At 37.2% G+C, this 13,592-nt stretch overlaps 1 protein-coding gene across 8 annotated transcripts in view; it reads right to left on the bottom strand.

Annotated features, from left to right (window-relative positions):
- The window catches only part of LOC149558420 (dynein axonemal assembly factor 10-like), a 200,982-nt gene that overhangs the window by 145,814 nt on the left and 41,576 nt on the right, over window positions 1-13,592 (bottom strand). For all 8 annotated transcript variants that reach the window (XM_089832665.1, XM_089832664.1, XM_089832668.1 and 5 more), the window contains 2 exons: window positions 8,692-8,741; window positions 8,245-8,285 (listed from right to left, as the gene is read on the bottom strand). In XM_089832665.1, the coding sequence (XP_089688791.1) occupies window positions 8,245-8,285; window positions 8,692-8,741 (91 nt within the window). The remainder of the gene's footprint in view (window positions 1-8,244; window positions 8,286-8,691; window positions 8,742-13,592) is intronic.

Here is a 13,592-nt window from a genome sequence, read left to right as displayed (position 1 = left end):
GTGTGGACACAAATATCACTTTCAAAGATAGGTCCTTTCTTTGTATTGTATTGCTTCAAAATTATTGTATTTGTGAGCTACGTTGTAAAGTTCCCGATTTGAACTATCAAAGGAGGTTGTAAACAGAAAATCGGAAGTCCACTAAGGTCAAATTTGACAAAGTGGCCTATTGTAAATGCACTACCTATAAAGTGCCAAATCATACATTAGGGGGGGTTGATTGCTTATTTTTGCATTTTGGGGGGTTGATTGCTTATCCTAAGTTGCAGTTAAGGGGGGTGTTAGTGTAAAATTTAAATAATTATTACTTAGACTTTACTTAAGTTTACTTAGGATAAATGCACTATTTTATTATTTATTAGGTTAGACACCTAGGAGTTTGCGTACTCATATGAATTGTCTTGTTGACAACACAGGAGTAAGCAACTCAATTTAGCACATGGTGTCTACATCACTGGAGTTTGCATAATCAACTGAGTTGTCATGTTGACAACACAGCTATTCGCACTCTCAATTTAACACAGTGTCTACAACACTGGAGTTTGCATAAACAACTGAGTTGTCATGTAGACAACACAGTTGTTCGCACTCTTAATTAAGCACATGGTGTCTACAACACAATTTTACATAACACACCTTTGTAGGCTTATCCTCTCATCATCGCACTAACTCTTGTGCTTAATGGAGGATAACCCATTCCTAGTGGACATGTGCTTAGTTGTGGAGCTTATCATATTGCTAACTCCTAGACATTCTAGATGCATATTAGAGGCCTTTATATACAGGCACCTCTAGTGTACTATTACATCAATCAATACAATGAATTGAATATCATATTGTTATTTTGATCATACTTCATTTGGTCTATTGTGCTAGTTATTGTGCTCCTTGGTCTTGGGTGAATTTTGCCCAAAGGAAAATTCTTACATGGTATCAGAGCTATACTAAATTCTTACATAATGCACATTTAAGTGCCCATACCATTGATACCAAAGTGTGCTAACAGAAGACCACTAAGCAACCATAGCTAACTCCTGAGAATCACCAGAATCAGTAAGACAAAAAAAAACCATGATCCTCAAGACCCACTACAACAATTGACTGAGTTGTCGGATCAGTGATGGTACACTAATGTGAAATGAAGGTGACATCCAAGTGTGTAAAATGTCGCAGTAATTAACTCACTAAGAGTAGATTTAGTTCCATCCCTGGAACGTAGTACACATCGAGGAAAATGAGATTCCTCCTAGCAGACTAAATCTGAATGTTGTCTTTACTGACAACGGTGTACTCTTCTCCACCACCAAAAATAACAGAATCTAAGTAACGTTGGTAGTCAATGAACCAATCTCTGTGGTGGGTGAAATGATGAGAGGCACCTAAATCAATATACTAGGAAGATGACTTCACATGATTTGCAGGTCTTTTAGCCATCAAGGCATAAAAGGCAAATTTTGTCTACACACTGCACTGTTCACATTGGGCTATGAATCTCATTGCTTAGATTGGGCAGCTAAGCATTTCCGACCATCAACCTTCATGTGACCAAACTTTTGGCAAAAGTTGCATTGAATGTTCTTCTTCCAGGAGCCTTTTGAAGCTAAAACAAAGTACTTCTGTTGAGAAGACTGTTGAACTTGCCTTTATCCTTTTGAAAGGATTTAGCAGCAAAGGCTTGCTTTGTGGAGGTGGAGCTGGAACTGCTACCGAATTGTTGTTTCCACTGATCTTCCTGAAGCAGAAGTGTGCAAAGATCCATGAACTTCAGAACAACACCAATAGAAGTGATGTTGAGAGTCTCGATAAAATGGTCGTAGGACTTGGGTAAAATCTAGAGAGTGATAACCACAATGTCCTCTTCCTCCATCTTACGACCAATGGCAAGCAACTGATCACAGATTTCCTGAATCCTATTCAAGTAAGCTTGGAGCGATGTTTGCTCATCCATGATAATAGAAAACAGAGTGTTTTTTAAGATGAAAGCTCTGCTTTTTTCAAAAGCCTCATGAAGATTTTTGAGATGTGCCCGTATCTTGGCAATTGTCTTGTCGGATGGAATCTAAGAGAGATTATCATCAGCTACGGATAATTTGAGAAGCATTATCGCCTCCCAATTATTCAAATCCCACGTATCCTGATCAATACCAGGGGCAGTCAGACGTTGTGTAACACGTAGAACAATTTGATCGGTATTCCGATATTCAAAAATGCAATTATCTACTGCTTCCAAGTGCCATTATGATGTAGGAGCATCTTGGATCTTGGAGCGATCTTGCATCAACCAAAAATATCTCTTGTTTTCTGTACCAATCTATTGTTCGCGAGGTAGTTGTTGTTGTCGGTTTTGTGTTATGTGCGGTTAATATAATGATGAGGACCTATCCATGATCCTCCTCCTAAGTGTGCAAGCCTTGATCATTTGTATTTCTCGAGTTGTGAATCGTTCTTTGCGGTCCCTGTTTCCTGAGTTATTCTTCCAGCAATGCGTGTTGTTCCTTTTAGCACAGTTTCCTATATTAACGTGGCCTATTGCGAAGTTAGGAGCCGACTTCTCGGACACGTGTGGATCCACCTTTGAGTGCACGTTGCTTTATGTTTCATTTGGCGATGGTTTTGGTTTACTCTTCCTAGGTTGGACCTATAATGTAATTAAATGCTTGCCTAGCCGACTTGTGGTTTAGCTGGCTATATGAGAGGCTTGGTTAGATGTAAAAGATAAGAGGGGAGTAGCATGAGATATTGAAGAGGAAGATAGGATGCGAGCTTGGACTCTAATTTCATAGTTTCCTTTCTATATGACCAAAAACCGAAAGGCCTCACAGTCAAGCACGTTGACAGATTTCTTTTAATAATTACACCAAAGTGGTTGCCAATTACCTAGCCTCATGTAAATCTTATTTTCATTGTTTCATGTGATACATATTGCTTCCACGTGTAACTCTGAGCAGGGCATGTTAGTAGGTTTAAGTTGAGGTCTTTTTTTTTTGCTTGAATAATCTTGTCCGAGCATCACATAATTCTGACCACTGAATTTTGAATTGCTCTCGAGCAGAATATTAGTCAATGATGCCATAGCACATTTTTCAATGAAAAAGCATGAAAATCTATTAAGGTGCATTCTTCGAGGCAAAAAATGGAAGACTTATAAAATTTGAAGGGGTATCCACAAGAGAGCTCGAAAAGCCTAGAAAGAATATGTTGTCGATTTCTAAATCCATTGGCTCAAACATTGAGGCACAAAAATCGAGGCACCCAAAAAAATCAGACAACCCAATTGAGCTCTCGAGAAACCCACCAAGAATCTATAAAATATTTTTTGATTGGGTATAGGAAATTAGGGTTTTGAACAAAAATGGCCTTGCTGAAAAAAACACAAAAAATGGCAGAAATGTGCAACAAAAACAAACAGCAGTTGCAGAAGAATGGTTGTAAGAAGCAGATATCACAAAAAATAATTTCGGAAAATATTGCTCTGATAATTTCAAACAAGAGATTATAATATTTTTCAAAAAAGTTCAAAGAATTGGCTCTAATACATATTACAAAGTAATTGGTAAAATACTTGCTTGTTATTAACAGAGATCGAGATGTCAATATATACAAAAGAATAAAGCGATGTTTCCTTAGGAAACGATCATAAAGAATAGAAATATTCTATTCTAGCTACAAGAAAGCTAAAGAAAGCTAACAATAACTACAGCTAAATAAATATTAGAAACATTCTAATATTTACAATAGATTACAAACAGACAACCATTAACTAATAATAGAAGCTTATCTATTATCGTAATAAGATGTGCCAAATTACATTTTTGTTGAGGCTAGTTTTCGACCCCTTCTCCAAAAATTTTGGAGATAAATTTATTACAATGTAGCATTTGGTATTTACTTGTAGAAGGTCGACAAGATACTCCAAGGAAGAGGATGAGACTTAGGTTGAGGCTGAGGAAGAGGATGAGGCTTGAGCTAGAGCTTGAGAAAATAGACTTGTTTTATGTTTACAGTGTTACTATTTACACTTTACAGTTACACATAAGTCTTTAATAGAATATTTGATGTCATTGGTTTCATGGATTTTACATACATTTATGATTTACAATATTTATAATTCTATATATCCATGTCATATGACTCTATGTTTTCTATGTTTATGTATGCTAGCTTCTATTTTATGATGTCATAATGTCTTTAAGTTATATTCAATAAAGGGTGCATGAAACAAGTTTTAAATAGTTAAAATCTCTAAATTCCAAGGGTTTTTTCATTTTTCCAAGTCATTGGCGAGTCGGCCTTGCCAAGTCCAAGTCGAATCCGACTTTGGGAAATATGACTTGAACACATTTCGATTATTTTGTTAAAATCTAATATATTGACCTTTGTTGTTTTGTTGCAATGGTCATAGTGGCATGGGAATTACACAGTTTTTTTTGTTCCTCAAGACAAGTCATTAATAACACGAATGTACTAGTTTGGGCTATTAATCTTCTACACTGTTTTGCACTAATCAAGCATGCAAAGTGTGCGAGACTTACCTCTAGTACCTAGTATTTATGTCCATCCAATTGATTGTCACACTTCGTAGCCTAGAATCATACACCCCATGGCGTTGACACATGTATGGCTGCCCTAACAAAATATCACACACATCAAGAGGAGCTATGTTAGATATCACCTCATTTTTAAATGGTTTTATGGAATATGAAAGGTGACATTGCTTGTTTACTTCAATATCTCGTCCTTGGCTTACTCATTCCATATAATATGGTTTTGGTGTGATGTTTTCAGATTCAATCCTTTTACAGTCTCAACAAATATCAAATTTTCTTGACAATCACTACCAACAATAAAATGCAAAGCCTTTCCTCTAATCCACATCCGTGAATGAAATAATCTCTCTCCATCATCCTAGGCAAATAGCTTAGCAATAACCACTATGGCATATGGGTCAGACTGAATTATTTGTTCATCTTCCTTCTGTTTGCAAGAATCTACCATCTCGATTTCAATAGTTTCTTCATGGGTTTCCATTATTAAATTCTTTATAGTTTTGCAATCCTTAGTGCTATGAGAGGGACTTTTGTCCGGACTTGACACAATATAACTGATTCTTCCCCTATTTTTTTCACACCCCATGTCTTCTTTGTTGGTGAATTTGGAGATGACTCCTTGGCTATTTGTTTTCTTGTTGGTTTGTTACTTTCACCTTTCCATTTGTTGTTCATGGAATTTTCCCTCCTCCCTTCTTGTTTGAACTTCTCCTCAATTTTTTATGCATATTTGAAAGCACTGGACAATGTCTCTATATTCAAGAAATCCATTTCGGTCTAAATGTATCTATGAAGACCACTTCAAAACTTGATGTTTTTATGAGTCTTTGATACCAAGCTTGGCTGAGAGAGCAGAAAATGTGTTGGTGTACTCCTAAACTAATTGGTCCTTCTTCTACAAGAGTAATTTCCATTGCAATATTTATGCTAATGAGTATCTTCAAGGTAATATTCTTGTTTTATATGCTCCACAAATTCTTCCAATGTGGGTCTACTATCAAATAAAAAATTCGTGTCTATATTGGGCTTCTTGGGTTTCTTTAGTTGTTGTGTGAACTTCCCATGCCAACTTCACATGATTCTCAGCTTTGAGTAGGTTAAAAGGTGATCTTTTCAAAATGTAAGAATTATTAACACAAAAGTACCTCTCCAATTTGGACAACCAATCATCAATAGTGTCTGCATCAATTTTTCCTTAAAAAGTTGGGATATCAAAATTTACCTACACTTTGAATGGGGTTTGTCTGCCAAATGTTGAATTCCTTAGGTTGGCCTGAAACTCATTTTTCAAGCATCCGTGAAAACTACTCCATCATTTCTTCACATTGTTTATTTAATGCCTCTTCCACTAGCATCTTAAAGGAATCTTTTGTCCCGTCAGTCTGTTGTTTTTCCATCTGCGGTTGTGTGCGTCTCAAAGGAAGATAATCTAAGGGATCTCTCGTGCTCAATCCCAACCTTTGGTAAGATGACCTCATGCGATGGGACATATAGGTGTGAACGATCTCTGTTACCACTGATCCGAAATAAGAATTTGGCCGACAATACCTGGTGTGAAACCTGTGGTATTGTGATTTTATTGAAAACAATACAATTTACAACAGATTTTGCAAGCCATAGTTTTGAGACAAGTGATGCAAGTCTTGAGTGGAATATATTACGAAGGGGGCAGTCCTTTAGTTTCATAGTTTATAAACTTAAATGCTGATAAAAACCAAGAGTGCACATTGGCAGCCTAGGTATGCTCTTGTGCAAGCAATGCACATGTATGTAGACCTACTCAACCTTATAGTCAACCTTTGTACATAATGATTAATGTATTGAGTCTTGACACAGCCATAACTACAGTGAACTAAATTAATTGTTCTCTTTTCGGAAATGATAGTGTTGATGTAAAAGGTGAGCTGAATGCCTTGTTTCCTAAGCGGTATATGAAAGAAACTAAATCATAAGCCTGACTTTTTATTCTTTCTGCAGCTTTTCTTTATACCAAAGAGAACTCATCTTGTTGTGGCCATGAAGAAGAGTCTGTTTCTTGTGCCAGTTCTGAGAGTAGCAATTAAGTTTTCAACAGTAACTTGCTCTGATAGTTTATGGATTAGATTGTGTAGAAATTTTTTCATCAACATTTCTGATCACACTCCGTGATCCATCATCAGGATATTCCTTTTCTCCTTATGTTCTCTTGCATATCCTGATGTGATCCAAAACGTAGATGAGAAAAAAATCTACCCAATCTAATCCAGAAATTATCAGAATCAAATGGATTGTGGAAATCTAATAGATCTAAGTAACTTAGTTAAGAAAAGTCTCTAGATGTTCAGTAACTTAATAACTTAAATACACACTATCATGGTCAAAGTATAATGTAACCTTGAGACCTGAGACCCAATGAAGTCTCGATTATACAACGCTGTTGTAACTGTAACATGTCAAGGATTAAGTGCAGTAAACTTGATGGGGCTGATAGAAGTCTTTTAGGATTCATTTGACATGAATATATTTGCAGTGAGCTAGATGTTTACACCGATGTGCTTGTAAGATACAGGATGGTACCTTAAGAGCTTAGCTATGCTCATAAGCTGGACACTCCTATAGCCACCTATGTTAAGCTAACTGTCTTGTACAAATGTGAACAGCAGCCCTAGCCAACAATGAAATCATAATAAGAAGGTAATTTTTTTTGTCTTTAAGACAAGTTTGACAGTACACATAGAGGTCACTAGAATTCCTTCCTTTTGTAACATCAATGGCCCATTGTATTCTAAGGATGCAAGTTAAATAGGGTGAGAACTTGGCGACAAGAAAACATGGAAGAATTAATCCTTGGCTAAGGTGCACTAACCCTGTGCTAGTGCTTGTCAGTATTAGGATTCTGGATACAGTCCTAGTCAGGATTCAACCAAGATAGTAGCAGCTATAGGGTATGGCCGACTATAATTGTAGGGTCTTACACCAGTTCTCACATGACTTGACATAACAATACTACATCCCTTAATGAGGGTTTGGCCCACTTTGAGTAGGAAGTGAGAAAGGGGGATCGGTAAAGATCCATGGTCGGGTGGATAAACAAATTGGAACTAAAGAAAAATAAATGTATATCATTTGCTAATGTAAATAGCGAGAGTGTTTCCTTTCGCAATACTTTATTCATGATGATAATTATGATTACAAGGCTAGAATACTCTTAGAATGTATCTTTAATTTATTTTTGAAAAATTGTTGTTATTATCTTTTAAGAAGATATATTAGCATGTTACTGCAATTTACTTTTCAAGTCTTATTTAAATTTGGTATCTTCTGTTTAAAGTCATTACTTCTTGGTATAATTTAGTGCTTATTACGAATATGGAATCCTTCGCAATAATAAACTAGATCATAAAATCGTAAACCAAGGTAATCAAACTAAGGAGAGCTTATTCTGAAACTACAATCTTAGAATCAATCTTCTATGTAAGTAAATACAAATTTGTGAGTAACTATAAATCACTTTGAAACTAAAGAATGTTAAATTCAACTTGTACTATATATATATATATATATATATATATATATATATATATATATATATATATATATACTGGTTAGCAATTTGATATATATAAGCATGTTATAATTTTAATAAATGCTTGCTACTTCAATTCCCATAATAGAAAGAAACTAAAATCTGGGTAAGTTGAGAAAGTAAAGGATGCACCTTTTACATGAAAAACAGGACTGCCCATTTTTTCCAAATCCCTGTACAGAAATGAATATTTAATAGGAAAGCTAACCATAAGTTCACAGAATTTTCTAAAAAGAACTCTACTATTTACCCTCACCATTAGAAGCTCAATTTTATGGTCAAATATCATCTTCATACTTAAACCAACAGGCAAAGTAATGCAACACATTTTAAATAGAAAGGCCCAGTTCATTTACCACCACTCACAACATTTTAATTATGAATCTTTGAGAATTTTCAGATCTTTAAGAAGTTTCTATTCCAGCCAGAAAAAAACATGTACATAGTAAGAGAAACAAAAACTATACTCCTTATGTAAGATAAGAAAGTATTATATTTTACAAAAGTACTACATAAAACAAGATTCATCAATCTATAGAAAAGATATTTAAAGGTGATTAGCATCAATCAAGCCAATACCATGTGTGAAGATTTCCTTTAAAATCACCAGTAGCCAGCTGTCTCTCAACCTGTGCAACATATACAAATATAAATGATAAGGACATGTATATAAACCTACAACAACGTACCTTAGTAGATCATACTTATATCACATGATATTAACACATACAATGAAAAAATTATTTACTAACTTACATTGTCTAGAAAACGAAGTCTTTGTATGAAAACATCCAGAACTGAGTCCTTTGCAACAGTATTTCTTTATATTTCATGGAAAGGAAACTAGAGATTGTAATGTCCCCTTTTTAGCATTCATAGCATGATGTTGTCGTTAGCCTATTTCCCCACGGTCCCGTAGGCTAACCAAGACATTAAAGGGACTTAGAGGCCATTTGGCCTACATAGTTTCAATTGCAGGTCTTTTTGAGGAGTTTTGAGGCAACTTTGGGCATACTTACTATTTATAGTAAGTCATCTTGGATATGGTCGGACATCCAGTGGCAGCGGTATGTCAATGGTAATTGTTTAAAATTGGCAAGAAGACTTGTTTATCATTGATAAGACTTGTTATGCATTGATAAAGCTATTTTATAAAGTTAAATTTAAATATTTAACTTTATTAATGCATACACTATAGTTTGTGGGAAATATTTAAATTAAAAGAGTCCCCTTTATTTTATAACACATTGGAGACATAAGTTACATAAAGGGAGTTATGTTTTATCCCACATTGAGAAAACGAAGAATGGAGCTCTTGTGAGAACACTATAAAAGAAATGGAAGAGCTCCTTTTTAAGCATGCTTGGAAATATCAAATAAATTGGAAAATTTTCTGGAGATTATGTCTCTATAGTTTGAAGGATGAAATCCCTTCAAGCTGGAAATCTTGACGCCATTGAAAAATATGGCCTTGAGATTCAACATAGTAGCAATCTGAAAAAGCAGATACGAAAAAGCAGTCCAAAAAAACGGAACTGAAAAAGCAGGCTGAAAAAGCGGGTACAAAAAAGCAGCCCGAAAAAGCAGAACCGAAAAAGTAGGCTGAAAAAGCAGTTCGAAAAAAGCAAAACAAAAGGGGCAGCATTGAAGGAAATTATTACAGCCATCTACAACCAAGTTCCTTTGTTCGTATTGCTTTTTAGGGTGTTATAAGCTTTCAGCTGTAAGTGTGCATTATACCAGCATTATCATTTTGTAATCCATGTAAATGCCAAAATCTTGGCCATATTTCATGAGCATTGTAATTTTCATTGCAATTAAGAAGATAATAGTTGCTGGTGTCATTTAAGCAATTTAATATCATTATTTATCAGCTAGTTAGTTTGCATACCAACTGTTTGTAAAAATGTCAATTGGCTGTAGGTGTTCATTTCTCATGCTTAGATCATATATATGCACTGAATATTGTCAAAATTAGTAGCACACTCATGTTAGGTCATTGTGTAGTCCATTGTAGTCTTCTAGCATAAGATTCTCATTGATGCAAATTGAAGAAAAAGTCATTTGAAGCTAGCTGAAATACTATATCAGTCATACGTCCCTTGCATGTGAATTGTTTGATGAAATTCCTTGAGCTTTCATCAGTTTTTTTTGAGGGCAGATTTGAGAAGGGCCATTACAGTGGTATCAGAGCGGTTTTTTGCCATCCTATGGAGGTCTTATTGGGAATTTGGATTAGCCAGATAGAGAGAAAAATGTTTGACAAAATGAATGCCAGTCCAGATCAGGGAAAGGAAAGATTCTTACAGTTATTAGACACCTTAGCACGGGGACAGCGATCAGCAGAGCAAAGAGCACAGGAACAGAGTCAGAGATTGGAGCTTATGATGCAGATGATGGCTCATCAAATGGGGTTGAGTGCTAACGTAGGTGGAGGAAAAAATCAGAATGGTAACAATCAGAATGGGAATAATCAGAATGGGACACATAATGGAAGTGAACAAGTTGGAAACAATTTCGGTCATGCACCCCAGCAAGCTACGACAGTGAGTTCGAGGCCCATGATTCCCACATTTCCTCCTAGAGCTCCAGAGCAGCTTGTACCAGAGCCCCAGATCACTGATATACAGGACCAGCTGAGGAGAGATTGAGAAGCCGGAGGTCCAGATTTTACTGCTGCAATTACCTTTAGGGAGTATATAGATGTGCGGATGAAGCATATGCCTCGTGGACATGACAAGAACCAGAGCTATGAGCTACGGAAGAAAGTAGGAAAACTTCAATTACCATATTATGATGGCTCGAGGAAGTCTATAGCAAGAGCTTGGGTTCAAAGGCTTGACACATACTTTCAAATGAACCCTATGCCTGAGGAAGAAGCTATTAAGTATGCAACAATTCACTTGGATCGGTTAGCACACGAGTGGTGGCATCATGGTATGGTCACTATGGGTCATGCACACATTACCTCATATATGGAGTTTAAGGAGAGACTGATTGAACGTTTTGATAGGCCTAAGGATCATACCTTCCCTATGACAAGCAGAAACTTGTATGAGGAGTTTAACAGACATGCTGATTCGATACAGGGAGGCATTAGCATATCTTCAGGTAATGGTTTATCTGCATCATCTTCATAGGTAGAAGGGGTTATAGACATTGTGCAGGTTGAGCCAGAAGGTGATATCACAGGCACACCGGATTGTGCGATTGACACAGATAGTGATTCTAGTACAGTTGGGCTGGATGAAGTTAAAGCGGTTGAGGATACTGTCATGTTTCAGGATAGTACAATTGATCAAAAAGTGAGCATTCAGGACTTTGCAGAAAGTGAGTATCAGGCACAGTTGGATGCTTCTTCACATGAGATAGAAGCTAGTAGCTCTTTACTTGGTTTGGCATGCCAGCTGAAGCCAAGGGACAAGAATATTGTCACGGCTTTATCTCATCATGATAGGAGACATGGATTGATTGAGAATCACATTTGGATGATTCAACTGCAGGAGAGACAGAAAGGAGTCACAACAGGTTCTTCTTGTGACGACTTACGACAGATCAAGGAAAGCATGGAGGCAATGAAGTTAAGTTACATAAACCTACTTTCAAATCGCGATCATATCTTTAATCTTGCAAGGATCTATTTAGATGCAGTGAAGAAGGAGGAGAAGGAGGTTGACCAATTTTTTCATGAGCTGGAGGATACTCGGAATTCCTTGGTGTGTACTCAATTGGCTCTCCAAGATTCTGAGAGACACGTGGACGAGCTTTGTCTTGAGGTGAGTTCAGTTCGGGAGTTAGCGTGTATACCAAGCACTCAGTTTTCTTTTACAGTTGGGTCACATGTTGATGATGATATGAGTGAGTCTAGCATTCACACTCCGGATTCAGAGATTGTAGACAGGTGCGTGAATTCAGTTGGTATTGTTCACATTACTCAGGTGAGAAGTTTGCTTGAATTGCCAGTTGGTTTCCGTTCATGGATTAGATGTTGGGATCCTTATCTTAGTACCTTGGATCGTTTTGACCGGAGATATCTATCATTCCTTGGTAGTAGTATCTGTTGCACCATCATGGACTTGATTAGTAGTTTGCCAGGTGTAGTTCTCATCCATGCCAGCAACTTGTTTGATGCTGGATTTAGTTTTTACACACTTGTGTTGGGCATTGTTCATATATCCAGTCGACCATTCTTGTTGGAATGGGTTAATGATCTCTCAGATATGACAGAGTTTACAGAAGAGTCCCAAGATCTGAGTATTACATATGATAGCTATTCTAAGGTTACTCCTTTGGACAGTGTACCAGGGATAGAGTATAGGAGTTTGACCAGTCGGCACAATCACGTGTCTAGTCAGTTGAGAGTTGGCGAGCGAGACATTTCTATCACTTGCGAGCATTTCGATGCTGCTCGGCAGTTGTTAGCAGTTTATGGATGGGGTTCTCCTACTAGTGATGAGCAGGGAGGCAGTTATCTTTCCTTGACAGAGATCCACTCTTTATGGGAGGCTATCCGGATTCTGAGACAGAATTATATGCAGTTGGCAGCTGACAGAGATTATCTTATGGAGTGGGGCAGTACAGCATATGACGCATTATTGGTCAAGGAAGATGAGGTGAGTGAGCTTACTCAGCAGCTTGAGGTGACTTATGAGTTTCTTGAGAGTACACAGTTGGCTTTCGACGAGTCACAGTTTCATTTAGCTAAGGTGACCGTGGAGTTGGAACGACTTCAGTCTTTACCAGATTCTGTACAGTCACTGACCGTGGTGTCTGGTGATCCGAGGATGTCCATGGTCGAGGTTGATAGGGGCAGTGGAGATGAGGATATATCTATCCATGACACTAGTATTGGCATATTTGGTCCGTTTCTACTGGAGGCAAGTTCAGCTGAGTTGGGCGCTGCAGCTGAGCATTGTGGTATGTTTGACTTGGAGGGCGCAAAGACTAGTGATGTTGTTGTTGATTCTGCACTCTTGGCTATATCATCCTCTGACTTAGCTGATGATCAATCACAGTTGGTTGTATCACGTCTGCAGGATGAGTCTTTGACTGGGATTGGTTCTTTTTACCGGCATTATACTGTAGGATATGTTCATCGGTTTGCTTTTGATCCATGTGTTGAGGAGTTGATGGCAGAAAGGTTTGGTCTGGGCTCTCGTTTTTGCTATCTACCGTGTAATGACTATTCACCATCAACAGTGCATGAGTGTTATGGTTATGAGACAGTGACCGGTGATCTACAGAGTTGTGTTAATTGCAGTAGGTGTGCAGTGTGTGGATTCTCCGTATTTGGTGCAGTTTCATGCGGGAGTATTCATCATTGTTGCAAAACTGTATTGTACATTCCACATAGGCTAGTGGGATGTGTTGATGGTATTTACTATGTTGGCAGTATGGGTTATCTACTCTACTTGGGTTTTGATATTTCGAGAGCTTGTTTCTCATGGGTTCCTGACTTTGGAATTTGGGTGAGTTGTATT

The sequence above is a fragment of the Cupressus sempervirens genome, chromosome 5, assembly GCF_028749045.1.
Source record: "Cupressus sempervirens isolate cs-2001-9-10 chromosome 5, ASM2874904v1, whole genome shotgun sequence".
Classification (NCBI taxonomy): domain Eukaryota; kingdom Viridiplantae; phylum Streptophyta; class Pinopsida; order Cupressales; family Cupressaceae; genus Cupressus; species Cupressus sempervirens.
This window is presented reverse-complemented; position numbering and strand designations above follow the sequence as displayed.